The sequence below is a fragment of the Danio rerio genome, chromosome 12 (genome assembly GCF_052040795.2).
Source record: "Danio rerio strain M-AB ecotype USA chromosome 12, GRCz13ab, whole genome shotgun sequence".
NCBI classification, from domain to species: Eukaryota; Metazoa; Chordata; class Actinopteri; order Cypriniformes; family Danionidae; genus Danio; species Danio rerio.
The window spans coordinates 18,301,711-18,328,072 of NC_141032.1; the positions used below are offsets into that span (position 1 = coordinate 18,301,711).

At 37.8% G+C, this 26,362-nt stretch overlaps 2 protein-coding genes across 3 annotated transcripts; both read right to left on the minus strand.

Annotated features, from left to right (window-relative positions):
- Positions 1 to 726: 726 nt before the first annotated feature.
- LOC147841356 (uncharacterized) lies at positions 727 to 12,569 on the minus strand. Of its 2 annotated transcripts, XR_015503983.1 has the most exons (3): positions 8,717 to 12,569; positions 4,075 to 4,367; positions 1,192 to 1,720 (listed from the first exon to the last, which is right to left on the minus strand). XR_015503983.1 is itself a non-coding variant. In XM_087276027.1 (2 exons), exon 1 carries the CDS (start codon positions 9,270 to 9,272, stop codon positions 8,751 to 8,753), a length of 522 nt encoding a protein of 173 aa, XP_087132153.1. In that variant the 5' UTR covers positions 9,273 to 12,569; the 3' UTR covers positions 727 to 1,720; positions 8,717 to 8,750. The 2 variants fall into 2 exon arrangements, 1 of the variants encoding a protein (XP_087132153.1); XM_087276027.1 differs by lacking the exon at positions 4,075 to 4,367 and having other exon boundaries at positions 727 to 1,720.
- A 4,574-nt stretch (positions 12,570 to 17,143) lies between these two features.
- On the minus strand, positions 17,144 to 26,116 carry LOC147834434 (uncharacterized). The gene is made up of 2 exons (XM_087276029.1): positions 24,434 to 26,116; positions 17,144 to 18,134 (listed from the first exon to the last, which is right to left on the minus strand). The coding sequence occupies exon 1, from the start codon at positions 24,987 to 24,989 to the stop codon at positions 24,468 to 24,470; it is 522 nt and encodes a 173-aa protein (XP_087132155.1). The 5' UTR covers positions 24,990 to 26,116; the 3' UTR covers positions 17,144 to 18,134; positions 24,434 to 24,467.
- Positions 26,117 to 26,362: the final 246 nt, after the last annotated feature.

Genomic DNA, 26,362 nt, shown 5'->3' on the forward strand with positions numbered 1-26,362 from the left:
CGGATGGTAAGTTCAATGAGTTCATTCAGATTTTTTCCCTCGTCACGGCAAGCCAATTCGGATTGTAAAGTGGCTGTTAATCCCCGTCTGAATAGACTCTTTAACGTATCTTCAACCCAGTTAGTTTGTGCAGCGAGAGTGCGAAATGACAAGGCATACTCTGCAGCTGTGTTGCGCCCCTGAATAAGAGTAAGTAACTGTTCACCGGGGCTTCTTCCGTCTGCTGGATGTTCAAATACTTCGCGGAACTGTTTAAGAAAATTTTCGAACGTGGGGTAATTACTTTCATCATCCTTCCATATCGCTGTAGCCCATTCCAGTGCTTTACCCGTTAACAGATTGCATACAAAAGCCACCCGGCTAGTATCAGTGGGATATAATGCGGGTTGTTGATTAACAAACAGTTTGCATTGTAAGAGAAAGCTCTTGCAGCGAGACGGTGAACCATCAAATCTAATCGGGGACTTACGGTAGCTGGAACACTGGAGACAGTCGTTGGCTGAGGAGTTGTCATGGTGGCAGACGGGGAAACTGCAGGATTGGGATGGCGGAGTTGTTGCATAGCTCTCACTAGTTCCTCCGTGAGGGATGTTAAATGAGTAAGTTGTTGATGGTGAGTGGCTAGCTGTGTAGCTTGAGCGGAAAGTTCAGTAGAGACCTGTGCTAAAGCTGCTGTATTCTGTATTGGCGAAGTCTTCTGTTGTGAAGAGTCAGACGGCATTGAATCCATTTGCAAGCTTTATTGAAAGCACACATACAAGCAACAACAAGGGGCAAACCAGGAATCAGAGTGAAGTACAGGCTACTGTTCAAGCCAGGCAGATATCTTACTTGGTCAGAATAACAGGCTGGGGTTCGGGGCAGGCAGATGTCTTTCTCAGTCGTTGAGTCAGGCAAAGGGTCAAAACACAGATCAAACAGAGAAGTGGAGTAGGAATTGCTCAGTAATGACAGCAGGGCAAATCAAGACTTTGCAATGAACCAGAGCGTGAGTGTGGTATATATGCGCTGGGATGATGAGAGGCACCTGGACCGCAATTAGTGACAGGTAGAAGGGCTTATGGGATTTTGAGTCCGTGAGTCGAATTAGAATTCGGGCGATGGGTCCCTCTGGTGGTGCACGAGAGGATTGGCATCGCCCTCATTTACAACAGCAGCAAGCCCAGAGACTGTTGTGTACACTATGATTTTATATAAAATCAACTTTAATGTGTGATAGGAATAAAATATGATCATAAACGAATGATTTCTCCACTCAAATGAGTGGCGGCTTGGACTCGGAAACAGTATTACATACTTCATAAACACGTCATCACTTAACAAGCGGATGATTGCGACGCCATGTCCCATCTCGTGGAGGGGGCAAATCGGTTCTTTGTGGGGATCCCGAACACTGGAGGCAGCAGCGGAGGAGAGCCCCTGCACCAGGTCCTGTCTCATGTTGCTACACTGCTGCACCCAGGGGCCTGTGCTGGAGTAAACCACACCTGAGTGTGCCGCATCCCTGGTGCACTGGGCCTGGACAGAGAAACACAAGGGGTTGAGGCGGATGGAGTGTTGAGATTGTATCACACACTTAACTTAGATAAGCGAGCAGCAGCTCATGAGACATCAAGCTAGGCCCATTGTTCCCATAGCTATGCCCTCTTCATCTCGAGGTCACAGATCTGTGCTTCCACTGCCTCCAGCTCCAGCTCCAACACCTCCACCAATGCTTCTTCTGCACACAAAGATGGACACAAAAGCGGAATTATTCAGGGTGAAGAGCCAAGACTATAAAAACTAGGTCAATAGTACTATATTGTAATAACTAATAACAGTGGCGAGGCTACATAAGGGCCAGGGTGGCACTGGCACATTCAGATTAAGGGTGGCCCAGAGAGACAAAAATATTTTAAAGCTTAAAATTCTTTATTGAAAACATGTAACGAATGTAAGGTGGAATATAAATGATATTGAATGTCGACGATTGACAGAATCCTTTAGTTATTCTTAGTTTGTCAATCAAATTTAAAGTCCCCCTACTATTGCACAAAATGGAACTGTCCAACTGTTGGACTTAATGCTGATGAGCGCTTTTGTTTTTGACTTGATTTGATTGAGCTCAAAATTAGCTCGTTAGTGCGCATGATTAGTTTGAAATATTTAACACGCTTAAAAAAAAACCGCAAATAACACAGTTATTCTGTAGTAACCGACGTGTGTTCAGGGATGGTGGGTGCATAAAGGCGACCTAGGCGGTCCTTACTTTCATCTGCAAACGGGTTACTTTTGGGTTGAGGGCAGCGCGGTTGTCATTTGCCTATAGCATCAGTTAAGCTTTCTCTGGCCCTGCGTGGGTTTACTGTGCAAAAAAATTTAGATTAGACCAAGGACACACTTTTAGAAGGAAAGTTTCAGTATAAAACAATTAATGTCGCATCACCAGGCTATCTTGCGTTTCCTCCAGAGTTTGATGCAATTTTGGGTGTTTCATGTTTAATCTTTAGAGTCTAACTGCAGTTCAGCAGTTCACTCTCATTCACAGTCCACTTAGAATCCAACATGGAAATCATTTTTGTTTGTTATTGGCATTGATTATTTTGAAATTCAAATATTACTTCCATGCCTTTGTTTTATTTCTGTAATAAATATGCCGTTTTGTGATTAATTATGATTAATTACAAAAAAAAGTGTGATTAATTACATTAATTTTTTTTATCATTTGAAAGGACATTTATTGATCTTATTTGCAGAAGAGTAGTATCAGAATCAGTTTTAAAATGCTTATACGGGCACTTAAGTGTAAATGTATTGTTTACAATTTTATATTTTTGCTTAAATTTTTAGATGATAATATATGTGCAATTGAATTTATGGTAATTTATTTTAAAAATTCTACTTGTAATATTATATGTAAGGCACCTAGGGTCTGAGAGTAACCCAATATGATTCTCTGTGTTTCCTGTACATGTGGTTAAATTGACAATGAAGCTGACTTTGACTTATATTTATGTTTATTGCTGAACGACAAGGTTAGTGTTCTACTTACCTCATGACAAAGTGAATGATTTCAGATTCTCTGCACATTTTGCAATTTATTCATTTAAAAATGAGGATTAATACTCAAAATTGTCACTTGTTAAGTCAATGACCACATTATCAATTATCATAAATATAAGAAACTAGTGATTATACTGTACACTTAGTTTAAGAGTAGGCACTAAGGCCCAATCCTATTTCAGCAAGGTCCACTTATTTTGACATTTCTGGCCTCGCTCCTCACTAATAGTAGTAGTAATATAGTAAATAAAAATACTTCAAGCAAAGTTAATACAACAAATACAAATCAACAATCATTTAGGATTGTCTAGGCAGTTAAACATTATTCAGCAACACAATTTAAATCACCACCGTATAATAATAATAATAATCCTGTATCTTTTTCATTGAGTAAATATTTATATAATGTACAATTAATCTTTAAGCTGTACACATTTAATTTGCTATGTCCAAATGGCTTCAATTTGCTGGAAATGCTTACACAGTCACAGGCCTTAAAAACACATGCAAATAATAAACATTTAGTATTTAAAGTTTAAATGACTCCAGAATATTGTTAACTAATGTCTGGTCAACTATTATCCCAACCACATTGCAGATGCCTGCAATTTGACTATTACGGACTTGCACATTGCCATATCGATGATACAACGACATATTGTGCAGTCCTATTGTAAATTAGATCAAATTAACTTTTTTGAAAAAGTACTGAGAATTGCATTAAACATGAACTTAATAGTCACATGAGATATTTAGTGTGTCTTAATGAATGCATGTTTTAAAGACAGCAGTTTACCTCTTTGTTTGAATAATTGAAGATTTAGATTCTTATTTTCAGGATTATTATCATTTAAAAAAAATATATTTTTTATATTAAAATGCAATTAAAACACAATAAACTATATTCTTTGAAATAAAGGAATAGTTCACACAGAAAATAATTTCATCAAAATTTACACACTTTTGTGCCATTTAAATTTGTATGAATTTATTTGAGGAGCGACACAGTGGCGCAGTGGGTGGCACGTTCACCTCACAGCAAGAAGGTCGCTGGTTCGATCCTCGGCTCAGTTGGTGTTTCTATGTGTGGAGTTTGCATGTTCTCCCTACGTTCGTGTGGGTTTCCTCCAGGTACTCCGGTTTCCCCACCAGTCCAAAGACGTGGTACAGGTGAATTGGGTAGGCTAAATTGTCCGTTGTGTGTGTGTGTGTGTGTGGATGTTTCCCAGAGATGGGTTGCGGCTGGAAGGGCATCCACTGCGTAAAAACTTGCTGGATAAGTTGGCGGTTCATTCCGCTGTAGCGACCCTGGATTAATAAAGGGACTAAGCCGACAAGAAAATGAATGAATGAAAGAATGAATTTATTTGTATTGTGGACTATTTTTGTAAATGTTTACCTGCTCACTTCTTTTCACTTTTAACAGAACAGTGAACTGAAATCTTTTTTCGGTGGTCATTTCTGAGTCAGTTTTATAACATTTAACATAAAATTAATTTATTAGGTCACTTTCCTTAGGGCTGTAAGTATTACATGTTTGGTTAAATAAACAATTTATTTGATTAAATAAATAATGAAATTGCATACATGTGTTTTACTGAAAGTTAATTTTTTTCCAAAAATGTAAAATATTCTTTCAATTAATTATTATTTTTTGAACTGGTGTGTGTGTGTTCATATATATGGGTGATTCTTACGAAAACGTGGTTTAAAAATTTTCAAACATGAATTTTTAAAAAATGTTTAAATTAAATTTTGGTTTTGCAGATAATTGAAACAAAGTCTGGAGCATTTGTCAACATTAATTTAAAAATATATACACATCATTTAGTACCTTTTTGAGCATAATTTCCAAAACAAGTAATAAAAGATCTCATTACCGCAACAGTCTGCTAAATTGATTCTTACAAAAAAGCAAATTCATTTAGAAATGTTTTAAAAAGGGATTATTAACAGTGATGTGGAGTTACTTGAGATTCTGCAATAACGTTTATTTTTAAATTAACAGGGTTTTTTATTTTTATTGTTTTTTCTTATTACCGAAACACTGTACATTTTTTACAACACTTTTTTTAATGTATTTTGATAAAACCTGATGTGTTTTCAAAATAATGTAGCTAACCTGAAAGGACATAATTTATAGATTATGCACATGCATTAAAAAAAAAAACTATTAAAAAATATTAATAAAATATCACTTAAGGAACATTGGTTGTGGTAATGATAAATAGGTTGCAGAATTTAGGTTAATCATTTCTACATTGATTTTAAGTATATTATTAGATTTTGTTAAACATTTAATGTATAATATTAGTGCTTTAAAACATAACTTTAATTTCAAAGAAAAATGTCCACTTGCTTGGATAAACTGAAATAAATCATCATTCTCACTAGATAGTGTGGTCTCTAGTACAGCTTTAACCCTCTGATGTCCCTTGTTTGGGAATCAAATTTGTGGGCTTAGCCAGTTAAAAAGGGATGAACAACTAAAGTACCCAAAGTTTTTTTTAGCTTATTATATTTAGCTAAAATGATGTAGCAATCATTTTTATGTAGTACATGGTTTCTGCTACATTCATTCTTCCATGGCGGGACGCCACGCCAAAATTCATCCCGCCACAGCTACATTACAGCTTCTCATTCAAAACATTTTATTGTTTTAATAGTAGGTGATACTCGCACCAAAACTTACTAAACGGTAAGTGAATTATAACAGTGCAAACTTTTTTGTAACCATAGTAGTGCTGTGCATCATTTGTTTACCCTTAAAGTTATGTGCTGACTGTCTGACTGACAGGTGCATGATGCGTGAGGCCAGCAAACACGATGTATAGCCGTTTCACTTGAATTCAGGATACATTAATATCGCTTTGTAGGTCTGTTAGAGACATTCATAAATATTCCTAGCAAATCTAATAAATGCTAGAGACATAAACGCACTAAATGGCACTTCAGCAGCGTTTATTTGAGAGCGCACAAGAAGATCTGCATGCTCTTGAAGTGGCTTATATTTGAGGGGGTGTGCAAGAAGAAGGGGATGTGTACGAGCAGAGGAAATCGGCATGCAAGCAAAGAGATCCCCATGCTGTAGGATATTACATAAATGCGATCTTGACTTCTAATACTGCACTTACGACATTTGTCATTGAAATAAAGCCACAGGTTGTTGATAGATTTGTGTAAAAGGCCTGCCGCCACAGCTGGAAAAAATCCTAGCGGAAACACTGTAATATTTTTATTATTTTGAATTTTGTTGGGGGGATTGTGGTAAAAATGTATATTTATGCAGTAATTAACATACATTTCCCCAATTGAAAACAATGGAATTTTTGTAATTTTTATTTTTAATTAAGTTTAAATTAGTGCTGTATTTCCGAGTAGGGTCTGTCTATGGACTGCAAGACAGGGGCATAACATGAAGGGGGCATAACTTGTAGTAGAGGCAGAATTTAAATTTATGGAGACCCACATGTCACTCTATGTTGTCGGCATGATGGCGATGTACCCATCAGTTATTAACATCTACTGTACACCTACTCCACACTTAAACCCAACCATCACAGTGATTAACGCCTATACCTACCTTAACCCTAAACCCAACCGTATACTTCATACTTGTTGTGCTCAAAGTTGTAACTGAGTTGCTAAATGAATGAATATTATAATATATCAAATTAATCGGGTGTGGATAAATTTGTTGAAAACTCATGAAAACATTTGGTGAAAATGATCTCTTGTAAGTATTTCCACCATCTTGCCAACAAAATCTCGTTGTGACATCTCACATGGTTCAATGGGATCTCCATTACTGCAAATTGCGCCTCTCTAACTTACTACAAGTCACGCACCTTCATGTTACGCCTGTCTTGCAGTCCACAGACAGATACACTTGGTATTTCCAGGTAAAGTAAAGACTGCCATTTAAAAACAAATTCAAAAAGAAGATTAGCACCCTTTGGTCATGCAATGACACGGTGCAAACACTAGGTTCTAGTATTAATATCTCTACAATGCTGCTTGGGAATTCCTATTTTGGAATTTTGGAACTCTATTTTGACGGTCCATGCACAAAATGCAAAGCGCAGGGCGCAAACGCATTCAGGGCGTGTCAGAATCCACTTTTGCTAATATAAGGATGGAAAAATCCGCTTTGCTTCGTAATGCATGATCTAATGGGGAAACCTTTTATGCACAGACATCAATTAGCCTATAAATAATTAATTTTGTTTGTTAAGCGCAAAGATTTGTTTCAAAACTATTTCTAAATTCAGTTCTAATTTCCAGCAAACGAATAAATGAACAATAATAATGAAGTGTGGTCAAAAACCTGAGTTATATCCTAATACACATGCTGTTCTCATATGGTCTAAAACATGACAGGTGGGCAAATAATCAAAAAGTCGTGTAACCATTTTTACAGGAGAAAACTTTACATTAAACTGGAAAAATATAAAAGATTTTCTTTCCTGGCAGTCATCTTAAAACAACTGGCCCATGTGCTTCTTTATACAAAATTAAACTTTATTTAAACTCTTTATGTGTGTTTAAACAGCACTTTAAAATGGTTGCGGAGGATGAGAACATCTGTCACGGACACCTAATTTTTCATTTTTTTCTAATTGTCATTATACATGAATATTCTGTAAACTATTTGCTTTGTCATGTAAGATAATCTATTAAATCAACTCATTTGTTTTTATTCAAAAATTTTTATGCTAATTTGTTTAAATTACAACATAACACACATTCAAACATGCATGGACACGTTTCGGTAATGAGAATTTCAGTAGAAAATGCAGTAAAATGATTAAAATAAATAAATTATGTTGAAATTACACATTGTGCTTCGTAGAGAAGAGCGTTGTCTTTATTATAATGTTTTTTGTTAACAAATTACTAAGTTTTATATTTAAAATCTTAAGTGCCACGTTGTTTTACTGGTTTTATGAGAATAACCCATATATATATATATATATATATATATATATATATATATATATATATATATATATATATATATATATATATATATATATATATGTGTGTGTGTGTGTGTGTGTGTGTGTGTGCGTGTGTGTGTGTGTGTAGTGTTTGTGTGTGTGTGTGGTGTGTATGTGTGCGCGTGAGTGTGTGCGTGTGTGTTTTTGTGTGTGATTTTGTAGTTTTTTTTGGCCATTCAGGTGGCATCTTCTGTCTGGAGCATCAGGCCAATCTCCTGCTGTCAAGAATCAGGTGGTTTGCCTTGGTCGGGCATCTCAGCTGAGACCTGTCCACTATGGGTGACCCTACCGGTAGCTGTGAAGTACCAGTGGCGTAGCTCTCAGCATCACTGATGCACACAAGCCCTCACAGCACGTCAAGCTGCAAACCGTGTGAGGGACCCTAACCTACCCTAACCCAACAGCCAACACTAACAACTAACAACCACTAATGTGCCAAAAACCACTCAGATGAGACCAGCAACACGCAAGAAACCGCCTAGACAACCTTGCTAAACGCATGTCAACATCCAGCAAACCATCCAAATGAATCCAACAACCTGAGAGCCGAATATCAGCAGCACTGACCGTCACCAAAACATCCAGCAATGTGATAAAACTTGAATGAAAAGTTAAATTTGATGTCATGCAAACTTATTCTACAACTATATACAATATATACAGTATGTACATACGTGCCCTTGATCCTTCATCTGGCACTTGTATGGCTCAGTGCCTGGGCTTCTTCCTCCGGGGTTCCTTGGGCAGTGGCTCTTTGCTGATGTCCACCCTGAATCTAGGAGCGACGCTGGACTCGGACCTGCTCTCTGTGATGATCACAAGTCCATCTGGTTGCTCGGTCTCCTCCAGTGCAGGCCGGTCCAGCTTCTCCCAGAGCCGCTGCTTGATCTCGAGTCCTTGCTGAAGACTGTATCGGCTAGCGCGTCTCTTCTTGGTGGAGCCCATCACACTGCAGTAGATGTGCTGAAAGTCCTGCACACTCCGACCGTGGATGGAGAGGGGCTCCTCCTGTGGACACTCACCCGCTGAGGAGACTGATGCTGCGGAACGGAGGACAGGAAGAACAGCCGCGTTCCTCAGGTACCTCTCCTCCAGGGAAGTGTCCGACGAGCTGCAGGTGTCCGGCCTGGCCGCCGCTGCTGGCTCCTCAGAGGAAGAGACGCGCTCCAGCAGGAAGTCCTTCAGGTGCCCGGGGCGCGTCCTGGTTCTTCTCGAGCGCCGCAGTGTCATCACGAACAACTTCAAACACTTCTCAAACTGCTGAAACTTTGCCAAGGGAGATTTGTGCAGAAGTTTGTAGCGCGATGATCAGCAATGATTAATTTATAGACAGTGGTGTGGATGTTTAAACCAATTCAAGTTGCCATGGTGACAGAATGACGAGACTCATTTAAATGTAAACAATAGATTTCAGCGTTAGGTCAATTAGAGCAGCAAAAGCTGTGTGTTTACAGTACAGTATTTGTTAAATGTTACTAAATACAGAAAATATCTTACTAATCATGCATTACCATAGAAGCCCCATATATCTAAAAAATAAATATTATCCCCGTTTTTCTTTATTATATTTTTACTTTTGAACTTCGTCATTTCCACGTCAGAAGTCTGCTCACGTTAGCAGTGACATGGCAGCCCCTTCAATAGTGCGTGTGTGTGTGTGGTGATGTGACCCGTTTATATAATCACTTTTTAAGGACTTAAATAAATGTATACGTCCTTAAAACATTGGTAATTAGTTCCAAAACACTACCTTACAATAGCCACAGCAGGGGTGGGCTGGGTTGTGTTAACCTGTGAATGTTTAAAATTTCAGTTTAAGACTGCGGTGTGTGTGTGTGTGTGTGTGTGTTTCTGATCTTGTTGACTGTTGTGTATATTGTGCGTTCAGCTGGAGGGCTTACTGTGCTGGGTTCTGTCAGGAGCGCTGGGTCTCTCTCTGGTCTTCTCCTTCATTCTGGTTCCTCTTCCGTGTTTTTCATTCGAGCCGAGCCTATATGGCATGTTTTTTATGTGTTTATGTTTCCTCATTATCAATAACCAAGCAAGTGATATTTAGTAATAATTACTTTATTCAGTGTCTCACAAAAATTAGTATTTTAACATGTATTCTCAAGGGACAACACTATTGATCTTATTCTGCAATGCGCTTCTGATTCAGTTCCTTATAGGAGAAATGACTATGAATAATAAAATGCAGAAAGCGGTCAAACTACTAGTGTGTGTACATGACTATACAGACAAAGTAGAATGATATAATAATAAAATATCGGAGCATCGAGCAGCACAATGGGCTGTTTTAACCTCTAAAACTGTAAAAAGCGGCAGTAAAATTATTAATAGTTTATTGATTCTGAAAATATTTAGTGATCCATGATAAATTTGTCATTTAATAAAGGAATCACAACTCTTAGTTGTACCCCTTAAACCCAAAATATTTGCTTAAAGTGTTTTATTTTTTTACTATTTATTTATTTATTTATTTAAATTTTAGTTACATTTGTTTTATTTAGTATTTTGGTTTGATGTTATATTTAATGATGCTAATATAGAATGGTCTTTATTTATAATAATGATAATAATCCCATTTAAAGTTGTAGCAGAAGAAATAAGAGACCAAGGACTTTCTCTGGATTTATGGGTTTAAGTTAAATGTTATAGGCATTTTATTCTCTAAAGGTCTGATAGCATTTCTTCAACATTTCAAATAAAAATATTGTCATTTAGAGCATTTTTAATCAGCCACTGTCAGAAAAATGAACTGTGACTGAAAAGCAAGGATAGTAAACTGACTACTGTAACTCCTCTAAAGCTACTGTAAAACATTAGTATCGTGTTGACTAAAATGAGCATGTCTGAAATCCTGATACTATACTATACTTCTAATTTACAAAATAAAACAATAATAATGACAAATTACCAGAGAAATTTACAATATCTAAAATTATTTAAATCTTTTTTTTTTTTTAATTTTGACAATCAATTTTTTATAGGAAAAACCCACTATCTATTAAGCTAACTTTTTAAAGAAGTCTCTTCTACTGGCCAAACCTGCATTTGCTCCAAATAGCTGATAAACCTGAAATAAAAAAGCTTTTGTAGCATTATATTACAATATTAAATAGCTTGGAGCAGGCAGAATTATTGACTTTTTTCTTTTTTTTTGTAAATGAACAGTTTTATTTAACAAGGACATTTTAACTTGAGCAAATGTGACGATAAAGTCATTTAAAATGTCTTGCATGTTTAATTCTGATAAATGCAGTTCTTCTGAAATTTCTAGTTATCAAAGAAAGCTGAAAATCTTCTCCCTGTAAGCCTGTCCGCTCTGCCCACCAGGATATAGATGTCTGTCTGAAGGACTGCAGTCCCACCTGAAAGAAGAAGAACAGGATGCTAAACTACTTAGAAATAGAAATGAATTCATGTGTAAAGTACTGACTATCGTGACCTCAGTTCAGATGAATACAGTAATTTGACCTTATTTTATTGCGCATGTCATGCAAATGTGTTACATCTACTGGGATGAACGAGTTAAACAAATATGTCACCCAAAAATAAAAATCCCCCCATAAACATTTATACACCTGACCTTAGTCTGACTTGAGGGTATACTGTATGATGGAGTAAATGTTGGGGTAATTTTAATTTTCGGGTGAACTATTCTTTTAAGCCAAAGTTGTCAATAGACCCTTTTCACATTTCTGTCGTCATAGTAGGGAAAACTTAGAGCGCAGTGAATGAGAGAGTGAGTACAACAAATAACTTAATAAAATAATAAAAGACAAACTCCACAATGGTGTTATAAAGACTTTCAGAAAAGGAAAAAAACTAGTGTGGGACTGATGACAGCAGCCAGAGGAGAGAATAACGTTAATTTTACTCTCAGCCTCGTAGATGCTGCATTGGAAACAAATTGCACAAGCGGTAATTTCTTTTTTGTAATTCGAAGCAAGATGATATGATACATTCATAAACACATATAAATGTTCATATGTTTTTTAAAAAAATCAAAATGTTAAAAACTTTTAGGGATTTCAGATGCCTAAGACAGCTAAACACATCAGGCTTGTGAAAAGGGTACAGTAGTATCAGAAAGCTATCAGTAAATCGTTGTGATGTGTGTTGTGTCTGCTGTGTTGTCCAACAGAGGGTTCCAGAAACTGGCGGATGGTTTTTGAAGGTTGTCTGTCGCTTTCAAGATGGCCAGCCATTCTGGATTAAACTCAAGCTTCTGGTAGGAGTTTCCTACACAATCTGCAATGACAAAACAACGGAATCTACTTCTGGATCTCACTAAACATGCGGAATGATGGGAACAGCAGGATCATTACCTGAAAGAAGACATTCGACAAGTGAGAGAAAACTGTTGATTTTTAGCAGCATTATTTATGATTCTCAGCCTGAAGAGACAAACAGCTTATTGTTATTCATTTTAAACTGATTTCTACATTTTATTCAGCCTTTTTCACACATTTCATACCTAAAGCCTGTAACTGAAGGGATATAAAGTCAGATTTGAGTTCACATTGTCATAAATAAAAAAATAATGAAAACATGTGAGCCATTCGCAAGTACATTGTTTTCTTTTTGTTTAAAATTACTTTTATGACACAAAATTTCAAATATAGATGAAAAAATCTTCCATGGCCTTATGTTGTAACTGATATAGTGTATGTTACACTTTATATCCGCATAACTTATTGCTTAACAGAACTAAAAACTTGCTTTTATTGTAGCTGAAAAAAATAAAAAAATAAGACTTTACCCAAAAGAAAAAATATTATAGGAAATATGTGAAAAATCTGGATAATTGAATAATTTTTACTTCGTTTTACAATTAAGGCATTTTAGTTGGCTATGTGTGAAACAGGCTTAATCCAAAGGTAACCAAAAGCTTGTTTAAAAGCACTGAGTGACAGTGAATAAGTACCCACCTGGTGCTGCATCAGTGTTGAGTTGAGTGCAGGAGAGATGAGATCCAGTCTCTGGCCTGCAGGTGCTCTAGAAGCCCGGCAGCAGCAGCAGGACTTCCCAAAGCACAGCTCTCCACCAACTGATCAATTCAAGTCAGGTTTATTTGTACAGCACTTTTTACAATAATTATTTCAAATCAGCTTTACAAAAGGTGCACATTACTGCATTACAATCAGATTAAGTCAATAACAATCAAATTTATGTTATTGTATACAGACATAGTTATCGTGCAATATTATAGCATATAGGTCAGGGATTCTCAACCAAAGGGCCGCGGCCCACTAGTGGGCCTCAGCAACCCTGCAGGTAGGCCACGATATGACCTCTCAATATTAAACTATAACTTTTTGGATTTCATTATAGTATGCTATATTAAAATGATCGAAGTCATGCGCTTTCTCCTGTTCTCTAATTGATCACTTCAAACTCAAAACAAGCGCACAAACAGCTTGATCGCGTCTGCAACTACTTTACGCATGTCTGTTCAATCCCAAACTATGCGGGAAGTGAAAGTGAAAGTCTCTCTTTGTGTATTTTTTGTGAACTATTTAATACATTTGCATAGTTGTCTAAATTAATGTCCTGTGAGTGTTTAATAAGAGACGCGCACTACAGGAGGATCTAGCAAGGCTTAATGCATGTTTCTACCATAGAATGTAAAATAAACTTGGACATGAGCTTCAGGCCAATAATATCCTGCAATCTCAACTGGCATCAGATCGACTCGTTTCAACAGATTTAGGGTGTTTAACTTTATTTTACATTTGTCTGTATAGTTTTGATATATTTAATTAGTAGATTTTCAGTCAGTACAGTTTAAAGTAGAAGCTGTTCTTTTGCAGTCTCCCTGTTGATTTGTGGTTCTCTTTGAATCTGTGTATGTTTTTTAAAAAATAAATAAAATTATATATAATATAAGTTTAGTTGTCTAAAAAATTATATATATATATATATATATATATATAAATAAATGTAATTTTATATACAACCTTTAATATATATAATTTTATTTATTTTTAATATAGTTTATTTTTTCCCCAATTTCTGTTTAACAGAGAGCAGATTTTTTTTCAATGCATTTCTAAACATAAATTTTAATAAATGATTTCTAAGAACTGATTTATTTTATCTTTGCCATGATGACAGTAAATAATATTTGACTAGATCATTTTCAAGACACTTTTATACAGCTTAAATTGACATTTAAAGGCTTAATTAGGTTAACTAGGCGGGTTGGTGTTATTAGGCAAGTCATTGTACAACGATGGTTTGTTCTGTAGACTATCGAGAAAAAAAGTAGGTTAAAGGGGCTAATAATTTTGTCCCTAAAATGGTGTTTAAAAAATTAAAAACTGCTTTTATTTAAGCCAAAATAAAACAAATACGACTTTTTAGAGAAGAAATAATATTATCAGACATACTGTGAAAATGTGAAAATATATATAAAATGCTGATAACAAAAAATAATAGAAGGCACAACAAATGTATAATATATATTTGTTAAAATAATATAATATATTATTTGTTGATAAATAAAAGTTTAAATGAAAAAAATGTAAATGTTAAAAATTTTAGAGAAAATGTCAGACAGGTGGGCCTTCAAAAACTGATCGGAGAAAGAAGCGGGGCCCGAAGTGTAAAAGGTTGAGAACCCCTGCTATAGGTGATGTCTATGTGTCCATGTTTAATGAAGTGTATCTGTGTATTAAGTGTACTGTATGTGTTGTTCAAAGTCCTTGATGGTTGGCTTCATCTCTTCGTATGTGCTGTCCTTGATGGTTGGCATTGTCTCTTCCCAGGTTTTGGATCCCGTAATGCCGCTGCACGATCTCTAGAGTTCTCGGGATGGGTGACCCCAGGTGGAAAAAGAGAACAAAGAAATAATTAGCGTAGCTGCTCTTCATAGTGTATTTAAACAACAGATATTAATGTCAATGTGAAAATGAAGTGCTATACATAAACATTATATGAACAGACATAAAAACAAACATATAAAGCATATTTGTATTTCTAACAAAATGCCTGGTGCATTAAGAGAGGAGAGTGTCCAACAGGTGGTCTGTCGAGCCCACTCACCTGCATGGAGCACATTCATGCATAATGTGATTATGTGTTGCATTAATAGTATGCTTTACTGGGGTTGGGAGTGAGCGACGTATCTGAGTAAAGGCTGATTTATACTTCTGTGTCAAACACTGGCGTATGCTACGGTGCTGACGCATAGCCCTTCGCCGTGGCCGTCGCCGTCACTGACGTGCACCTCTCAAAAAATGTAACTACACGTCGCAACAACGCATAGTGCAAGCTCTGTGATTGGTCGGCTTGGTAGCGCTGACGAGTCGGGGCGGGACCGAGAGCCGCGCGAATAGCGCAAACCCAATGTAGCTATTGTTTACAAGTGTGTAGTCCCGTGAAGGAGCTCCGCATAGAAAGTTTTGTTTTGTGTTTACCTCATAGTTAAAGTTGATGCACGTCCGCCGGTTGCTGCCTCAAAATGAGCGAGTTTGAGCCACTTGTACATCCCGGAAGTGTTCAGGAAAAGCAAAAAAGCAGCGAAGAAACTCGACACAGAGGAACATTTACACCTCACTGCCAACTAGCGTTTCGGAAGTGTTAATGCAGACCAACAGAGACAGCGCGCAGAAGTATAAATGCACAGTTGCGCGCGTTGCCTGCGCCGTGAGTTACGCCGGTCACTTGACGCAGAAGTATAAACCAGGCTTCAGGGCGTGTGCGCACGAGACGCACCTGAAGAGTGGTGGGGGTGAGTTGCGTGCGACATACCTCAAGAGCGGTGGGGGTGAGTTGCGCTTGTCATACTGAAAGAGCTGGGAGGGATGCGGTGGAGAGGAGTGTGCAACGTATTTAAGGACTGGGTCAGAGATTTTCATTCATTTGCGGGCATCCAGGACTATGCATTTGCGGGATACTCCCGAACTTCCGGGAGGCTTGGGATGTCTGCATTACAGTAATCCAGCCTAGAAGTCATAAAAGCATGAACTAGCTTTTCTGCATCTGAGATGGATAGTATGCTTCTTAACTTAGCAATATTTCTCAGATGAAAAAAGACATGGGAGATTTGGTTTTCAAAAGTTAAGTTGCTGTCTAATATAACACCCAGATTTTTTTTAGTAGAGGTAACGCTAACTTTGTTGGTCATCCAGTCTTTAACATCTTTAAAACACTTAGTTAGCTTAAACAGTTCAGACATCTCATCAGGTTTAGTTGAAATATATAATTTAGTATCATCTGCATAGCAGTGAAAGCTGATCCAGTGTCTTCTAATAATGTCTCCCAGGGTTGGCATGTATATTGTAAACAGCAAAGGGCCTAAAACTGATCCTTGAGGCACCCCATTCTTTACTAGCCTGACTTGTGAAAGCTGTCCATTTATTTAAGCAGTTCTGAGTTGAATGTGGTTGGAGCTAAACTATGCAGAGCTGTGGCCCTCTAGCAATTGAGTTTGAGACCACTGACTTAAACCATTGTAAAGCCTGTCCCTGGACACCTGTAGATTTTATGCGATCTATGACGATATTGTGATCAATGATGTTAAATGCAGCCCTGAGATCAAGTAAAACTAGTAATAGGGGATACAGCATCAGGCAGCTAAAAGTGAACTGTTGGTTATTTTCACTAACGCTGTTTCTGTACTGTGATGAGGTCTTAAACACTTCAAAAATTGTCCATTTGCAGATAACAGCATAATTGGGCAGAAATGGCTTGTTCCAGTATTTTCAGGATAGAGCTCAGGATAGCAGGTACCTTAAAAGAAACATCCTAAACATGAGCACCAGGAAAGCAGAGGGTGCTTCCATTGTTACCTTTATGGATGCAGTGAGGACGTGACGAACGATGGAATTGCCAATCCGCTTGTTAAGTGTGACGTCACGCGAAGCGGCGTCTGGGTCTAAGCGCTCTATTCAACTGAATGGGGAGACTCATGAAATGGTAATAATAAACGTTAACAAAGCGATTTAAGGCTTTCGAAAATCACAATTGCAGTATATATGTCCATGCCTAATATCCGATGGCCAGAAAGTGATTATTTTTTTATAAATTGTTAAAATTTTGGTATTTGTTATGCAGCTGTTTTAAAGAGTCAGACGGCATTGAATCCATTTGCAAGCTTTATTGAAAGCACACATACAAGCAACAACAAGGGGCAAACCAGGAATCAGAGTGAAGTACAGGCTAGAGTTCAAGGCAGGCAGATATCTTACTTGGTCGGAATAACAGGCTGTGGTTCGGGGCAGGCAGATGTCTTTCTTAATCATTAAGTCAGGCAAAGGGTCAAAACACAGATCAAACAGAGAAGTGGAGTAGGAATCGCTCAGTAATGACAGCAGGGCCAATCAAGACTTTGCAATGAACCAGAGCGTGAGTGTGGTATATATGCGCTGGGATGATGAGAGGCACCTGGACCGCAATTAGTGACAGGTAGAAGGGCTTATGGGATTTTGAGTCCGTGAGTCGAATTAGAATTCGGGCGATGGATCCCTCTGGTGGTGCACGAGAGGATTGGCATCGCCCTCATTTACAACAGCAGCAAGCCCAGAGACTGTTGTGTACACTATGATTTTATATAAAATCAACTTTAATGTGTGATAGGAATAAAATATGATCATAAACGAATGATTTCTCCACTCAAAAGAGTGGCGGCTTGGACTCGGAAACAGTATTACATACGTCATAAACACGTCATCACTTAACAAGCGGATGATTGCGACGCCACGTCCCATCTCGTGGAGGGGGCAAAACGGTTCTTTGTGGGGATCCCGAACACTGGAGGCAGCAGCGGAGGAGAGCCCCTGCACCAGGTCCTGTCTCATGTTGCGTCACTGCTGCACCCAGGGGCCTGTGCTGGAGTAAACCACACCTGAGTGTGCCGCATCCCTGGTGCGCTGGGCCTGGACAGAGAAACACAAGAGGTTGAGGCGGATGGATTGTTGAGATTGTATCACACACTTAACTTAGATAAGCGAGCAGCAGCTCATGAGACATCAAGCTAGGCCCATTGTTCCCATAGCTATGCCCTCTTCATCTCGAGGTCACAGATCTGTGCTTCCACTGCCTCCAGCTCCAGCTCCAGCTCCAACACCTCCACCAATGCTTCTCCTGCACACAAAGATGGACACAAAAGCGGAATTATTCAGGGTGAAGAGCCAAGACTATAAAAACTAGGTCAATAGTACTATATAGTAATAACTAATAACAGTGGCGAGGCTACATAAGGGCCAGGGTGGCACTGGCACATTCAGATTAAGGGTGGCCCAGTGAGACAAAAATATTTTAAAGCTTAAAATTCTTTATTGAAAACATGTAACGAATGTAAGGTGGAATATAAATGATATTGAATGTCGATGATTGACAGAATCCTTTAGTTATTCTTAGTTTGTCAATCGAATTCAAAGTCCCCCTACTATTGCACAAAATGGAACTGTCCAACTGTTGCACTTAATGCTGATGAGCGCTTTTGTTTTTGACTTGATTTGATTGAGCTCAAAATTAGCTCGTTAATGCGCATGATTAGTTTGAAATATTTAACACATTTAAAAAAAAAAAAAACGCAAATAACACAGTTATTCTGTAGTAACCGACGTGTGTTCAGGGATGTTGGGTGCATAAAGGCGACCTAGGCGGTCCTTACTTTCATCTGCAAACGGGTTACTTTTGGGTTGAGGGCAGCGCGGTTGTCATTTGCCTAGCATCAGTTAAGCTTTCTCTGGCCCTGCGTGGGTTTACTGTGCAAAGAAATTTAGATTAGACCAAGGACACACCTTTAGAAGGAAAGTTTCAGTATAAAACAATTAATGTCGCATCACCAGGCTATCTTGCGTTTCCTCCAGAGTTTGATGCAATTTTGGGTGTTTCATTTTTAATCTTTAGAGTCTAACTGCAGTTCAGCAGTTCACTCTCATTCACAGTCCACTTAGAATCCAACATGGAAATCATTTTTGTTTGTTATTGGCATTGATTATTTTGAAATTCAAATATCACTTCCATGCCTTTGTTTTATTTCTGTAATAAATATGCCGTTTTGTGATTAATCATGATTAATTACAAAAAAAAAGTGTGATAAATTACATCAATTTTTTTTATTATTTGAAATAACATTTATTGATCTTATTTGCAGAAGAGTAGTATCAGAATCAGTTTAAAAATGCTTATATGGGCACTTAAGTGTAAATGTATTGTTTACAATTTTTTTTATTTTTGATTAAATTTTTAGATGATATTATATGTGCAATTGAATTTATGGTAATTTATTTTAAAAATTCTACTTGTAATATTATATGTAAGGCACCTAGTGTCTGAGAGTAACCCAATATGATTCTCTGTGTTTCCTGTACATGTGGTTAAATTGACAATAAAGCTGACTTTGACTTATATTTATATGTTTATTGCTGAACGACAAGGTTAGTGTTCTACTTGCCTCATGACAAAGTGAATGATTTCAGATTCTCAGACTCACTAATAGTAGTAGTAATATAGTAAATAAAAATACTTCAAGCAAAGTTAATACAACAAATACAAATCAACAATCATTTAGGATTGTCTAGGCAGTTAAACATTATTCAGCAACACAATTTAAATCACCACCGTATAATAATAATAATAATATAATCCTGTATCGTTTTCAATTTGCTGGAAATGCTTACACAGTCACAGGCCTTAAAAACACATGAAAATAATAAACATTTAGGATTTAAAGTTTAAATGACTCCAGAATGTTGTTAACTAATGTCTGGTCAACTATTATCCCAACTACATTGCAGATGCCTGCAATTTGACTATTACGGACTTGCACATTGCAATATCGATGATACAATGACATATTGTGCAGTCCTATTGTAAATTAGATCAAATTAACTTTTTTGAAAAAGTACTGAGAATTGCATTAAACATGACCTTAATAGTCACATAAGATATTTAGTGTGTCTTAATGAATGCATGTTTTAAAGACAGCAGTTTACCTCTTTGTTTGAATAATTCAGTTGTTTGACAGAATCATCTCATTCATTAGACTTTACTACCACCTACTGGAAGATTTAGATTCTTATTTTCAGGATTATTCTCATTTGAAAAAAAAAATTTTTTTTTATATTAAAATGCAATTAAAACACAATAAAATATATTCTTTGAAATAAAGGAATAGTTCACACAGAAAATAATTTCTTCAAAATTTACACACTTTTGTGCCATTTAAATTTGTATGAATTTATTTGAGGGGCGACACAGTGGCGCAGTGGGTAGCACGTTCACCTCATAGCAAGAAGGTCGCTGGTTCGATCCTCGGCTCAGTTGGCGATTCTGTGTGTGGAGTTTTTATGTTCTCCCTACGTTCGCGTGGGCTTCCTCCGGTTACTCCGGTTTCCCCCACAGTCCAAAGACATGTGGTACAGGTGAATTGGGTAGGCTAAATTGTCAGTAGTGTGTGTTTGTGGATGTTTCCCAGAGATGGGTTGCGGCTGGAAGGGCATCCACTGCGTAAAAACTTGCTGGATAAGTTGGTGATTCATTCCGCTGTAGCGACCCTGGATTAATAAAGGGACTAAGCCGACAAGAAAATGAATGAATGAATGTTTAAATTAAATTTTGGTTTTGCAGATAATTGAAACAAAGTCTGGAGTATTTGTCAACATTAATTTAAAAATATATACACATCATTTAGTACCTTTTTGAGCATAATTTCCAAAACAAGTAATAAAAAAATCTCATTACCGCAACAGTCTGCTAAATTGATTCTTACAAAAAAGGAAATTCATTTAGAAATTTTTTAAAAAGGGATTATTAACAGTGGGAGTTACTTAAGATTCTGCAATAACGTTTATTTTTAAATTCGGATTCAATAATCTTGAATCTATAATTTTTCAGATTTAATAATAAAGAATTTCAGGAGCAAATCTACTATGACATACTGCTTTCCTCATGCAACAGTTTCTAATGTAAACAAAGAACTTGAGGAAATTCTGAAAAAGCACAGTACTGCAAAACGGATTATCATCCATGTGGGGAAGAATGATATTCGGAAGGAACAGTCAGAACTGCTCGAGAAAGATTTCTGTGAGCTCTTGGAAACAGCTGAAAGATGAAGGTTCAGCCGTTCATAAGTGGACCACTCCATGCAAGAGGGACAAATATGTTTTCACGGCTTCTTGGTCTAAATGCATGGCTACAGAAAACATGTAACAAGAAAGGACTGAATTTCATCGACAACTTCAATCTCTTCTGGAACCAAAGACAGCTGTTTACATCAGACGGCCTTCATCCAAACAAACTTGGTGCAAAGGTGCTAAAGGACAATATTTTTTTCTCCCTCAATCATCCATCAGCTGTGTATGCCACTGAACTAAATAGTACACACACACCTAGCAAATGTCTGGATGACCACAGGACCTCAAATCAGCTCCTGAGTGGACTTGTGGCTGACGAATCACCCAAGGACAGTGATAATGCCATGCAGCCAAAACACCCAATGTTGATAGAGACACTATCAGTTGCCCTCTGCTCAACACAGGCAGACTGTGACGCATCAGAACAGCATCAAGTCTCGTCACTCAAAAATGATCCTCAGGAAAACATATTTCTGCAGACAGAATCTCCAGATGCACAGCCTCTGTCACCGGACACGTTCTCATTGTCACAATGTTCACCACTCTTGGGTTTTTCAAAAAAGATGGAGGAACTGGTGTATGCTGGAACTAAACTTTCACACTCCATTGCCGCAAGCCCCCAGTTACCAACCAAAAAGCGGCCTGCTCCACAACCACCTATGAGCCCACCTGGAAGAGCCCTCCGATCACACCGCCAGGGCCCAAACAACAACAACGCCCCATCTTCAGCTGGTGAACACAAGAGCTCTCTGTGATGTGTGTCGGGGACCTGCTTAGATAACAGTGTCTTTATCAAATGTTTTCAGAACAAGCAGGAACCCAGTGTGTCTGTAGCTTTCTCTAAGCAGAAATGTGTTGTGTTAAGTGACAGAAAACCAAAGACTTCATCAGGCCGTATAGCAAATCATTCAAATCTGGTGTCTATTAAATGTAGATCTGAGACTACTATAGAAAAAACAGCTAAAACTGTTAAGTTAGAGCTTTTAAACATCAGATCACTCAACAATAAGTCTCTTTTAGTCAATGATTTTATCAACACAAATTGCCTTGATTTTATGCTTTTAAATGAAACTTGGCTAGATGACAGTTGTAGCGCAGCAGTTCTGAATGAAGCAGCTCCTTTAAACTTTGACTTTTTGAGTGTTTGCAGAGCTAATAGGAGAGGTGGAGGCATCGCTGCCCTGTTTAAAGATGTCTATGAATGTAAACAAGTGTTATTTGGTGACTATTTGTCTTTTGAATATCTGAGTATAGCATTAAAAGGGTCTCCACGCATCTTACTGATCATTATCTACAGACCTCCAAAATATTCTCCAGCTTTTATTGGGGATTTTACAGAGCTGTTATCAATTGTAACCTCTGAATTTGATTATTTAAGTATTGCTGGGGATTTGAATATTCACATTGATAATCCAGAAATCAATGCTGTAAAAGAACTGATGACTGTTTTTAACACTTTTGATCTGACTCAGCATGTTCAAGGACCCACACACAATCGTGGACACACTCTTGATCTACTTATAACTAAGGGTTTACACATTTCATCGACTGTTGTTAAGGATGTGGCACTATCTGATAATTTCTGTATCTTTTTTGATATATTGATTACTCCAACTATTAAAGACAGATCTGATCTGTCTCTGTCAGAAAGAGATGCATAAATGAGAACACCAGTGAGCAGTTTATGAAGGCCATATCGCTAGCACCAAGTCAGACATTATGTCTGATTTCATGGCAATTAACGGCAAAATCTTAGAAGAAATTGTGCAAGTTATGAAAACATCAACCTGCAGTCTTGACACGCTCCCCACATCATTCTTCAAAAAGGTGTTTACCTGTTTAGAAATGGATTTTCTAAAAGTGGTAAATGCTTCACTTCTCTCAGGGATTTTTCCAACCTCACTTAAAACTGCAGTTGTTAAACCCCTCTTGAAGAAGAGCATATAATTAAGACTTTAAAAAAATTTGTTTTCATAAAAAATTGCAAATCTAACAATTATGTTATTGTAGAAAACTTCCTGTTTCGGTAATAATAATCAAAAAGTTGTGTAACCATTTTTACAGGAGAAAATTTTACATTAAACTGGAAAAATATAAAAGATTTTCTTTCCTGGCAGTCATCTTAAAACAACTGGCCCATGTGCTTCTTTATACAAAATTAAACTTTATTTAAACTCTTTATGTGTGTTTAAACAGCACTTTAAAATGGTTGCGGAGGATGAGAACATCTGTCACGGACACCTAATTTTTCATTTTTTTCTAATTGTCATTATACATGATTATTCTGTAAACTATTTGTTTTGTCATGTAAGATAATCTATTAAAACAACTAATTTGTTTTTATTCAAAAACTTTTATGCTAATTTGTTTAAATTACAACATAACACACGTTCAAACATGCATGGACACGTTTCGGTAATGAGAATTTCAGTAGAAAATGCAGTAAAATGATTAAAATAAATAAATTATGTTGAAATTACACATTGTGCTTCGTAGAGAACAGTCTTTATTATAATGTTTTTTTGCTAACAAATTACTAAGTTTTATATTTAAAATCTTAAGTGCTACGTTGTTTTACTGGTTTCGTGAGAATAACCCACACACACACACACACATATATATATATATATATATATATATATATATATATATATATATGTAAATGTGTGTGTTTGTGTGTGTGTGTGTGTGCGTGTGTGTGTGTGTGTGTGTGCGTGTGTGTGGTGTGTGTGTGGTGTGTATGTGTGCGTGTGTGTGTTTGTGTGTGTGATTTTGTGTGATTTTGTAGTTTATTTTGGCCATTGAGGTGGCATCTTCTGTCTGGAGCATCAGGCCAATCTCCTGCTGTTAAGAATCAGGTGGTTTGCCTTGGTCGGGCATCTCAGCTGAGACCTGTCCACTATGGGTGACCCTACCGGTAGCTGTTAAGTACCAGTGGCGTAGCTCTCAGCATCACTGATGCACACAAGCCCTCACAGCACGTCAAGCTGCAAACCGTGTGAGGGACCCTAACCTACCCTAACCCAACAGCCAACACTAACAACTAACAACCACTAATGTGCCAAAAACCACTCAGATGAGACCAGCAACACGCAAGAAACCGCCTAGACAACCTTGCTAAACGCATGTCAACATCCAGCAAACCATCCAAAAGAACCAAACAACCTGAGAGCCGAATATCAGCAGCACTGACCGTCACCAAAACATCCAGCAATGTGATAAAACTTGAATGAAAAGTTAAATTTGATGTCATGCAAACTTATTCTATAACTATATACAATATATACAGTATGTACATACGTGCCCTTGATCCTTCATCTGGCACTTGTATGGCTCAGTGCCTGGGCTTCTTCCTCCGGGGCTCCTTGGGCAGTGGCTCTTTGCTGATGTCCACCCTGAATCTAGGAGCGACGCTGGACTCGGACCTGCTCTCTGTGATGATCACACGTCCATCTGGTTGCTCGGTCTCCTCCAGTGCAGGCCGGTCCAGCTTCTCCCAGAGCCGCTGCTTGATCTCGAGTCCTTGCTGAAGACTGTATCGGCTAGCGCGTCTCTTCTTGGTGGAGCCCATCACACTGCAGTAGATGTGCTGGAAGTCCTGCACACTCCGACCGTGGATGGAGAGGGGCTCCTCCTGTGGACACTCACCCGCTGAGGAGACTGATGCTGCGGGACGGAGGACAGGAAGAACAGCCGCGTTCCTCAGGTACCTCTCCTCCAGGGAAGTGTCCGACAAGCTGCAGGTGTCCGGCCTGGCCGCCGCTGCTGGCTCCTCAGAGGAAGAGACGCGCTCTAGCAGGAAGTCCTTCAGGTGCCCGGGGCGCGTCCTGGTTCTTCTCGAGCGCCGCAGAGTCATCACGAACAACTTCAAACACTTCTCAAACTGCTGAAACTTTGCCAAGGGAGATTTGTGCAGAAGTTTGTAGCGCGATGATCAGCACTGATTACTTTATAGACAGTTGTGTGGATGTTTAAACCAATTCAAGTTGCCATGGTGACAGAATGACGAGACTGATTTAAATGTAAACAATAATTGATTTCAGCGTTAAGTCAATTAGAGCAGCAAAAGCTGTGTGTTTACAGTACAGTATTTGTTAAATGTTACTAAATACAGAAAATATCTTAATAATCATGCATTACCATAGAAGTCCCATATACCTAAAAAAATAAATATTGTCCCCGTTTGTCTTTATTATATTTTTACTTTTGAACTTCGTCACACGTTTCCACGTCAGAAGTCTGCTCACGTTATCAGTGGCGTGGCAGCCCCTTTAATAGTGCGTGTGTGTGTGTGTGGTGATGTGACCCGTTTATATAATCACTTTTTAAGGACTTAAATAAATGTATACGTCCTTAAAACATTGGTAATTAGTTCCAAAACACTACCTTACAATAGCCACAGCAGGGGTAGGCTGGGTTGTGTTAACCAGTGAATGTTTAATATTTCAGTTAAAGACTGATGGTGTGTGTGTGTGTGTGTGTGTGTGTGTGTGTGTGTGTGTGTGTGTGTGTGTGTGTGTGTGTGTGTGTGTGTGTGTGTGTGTGTGATTTTTATCTTCTTGACACTTATGTAACTGCAGCAGAAGAGTATCAGTGAATGAGAGCAGCGTCAAACCACATCATACGAGATGAAAATGCCGCTTTACACTCCACAGCAGTTTGATTAGCTTTTAAGCCTTTCACACATTAGCACACAAAGGAGAATTTACCATCACAGATGGCCGAGTATTAGTCTGTCTCTCAAATGACATATTGCAAGATTATTTAATTCTCAGCATTATAGAAGCACTTTACAAGGACAGTTCTAAGTGTATCTATGAAATGTTACAGATGTGGATGTTGTAACAAATATAGTTGTTTCCCTTGAAGTCATGTGCATCAAGGCTATGTTGACAAAAGCTTTGCTGGTTCATACTAGTAACTGATTTAGCGTTTTTTTCCTCCCATTTTTTCATTGAGTGACTAAATGTGACAAACGGTTAAAGAAGCAAAAGGAAAAAATCTGAAAAGGAATCCAGCTGTGTCCTTGAAGCGCTAATTGACACAGAAATATTATTGCAGTAGACTATGCAAAACCCAGGGGAGGAAACAGGCAAAACAAGCATAAACCACATCCTTCAGACAGTACTCAACATTTCAAGCTTCTAATCAATATTTTCTCCAAACTTAAGACTTAGCCGCTATTGATTGTGAGCCTTGATTATAGGAGATCTTCAAGGACCATGCAGC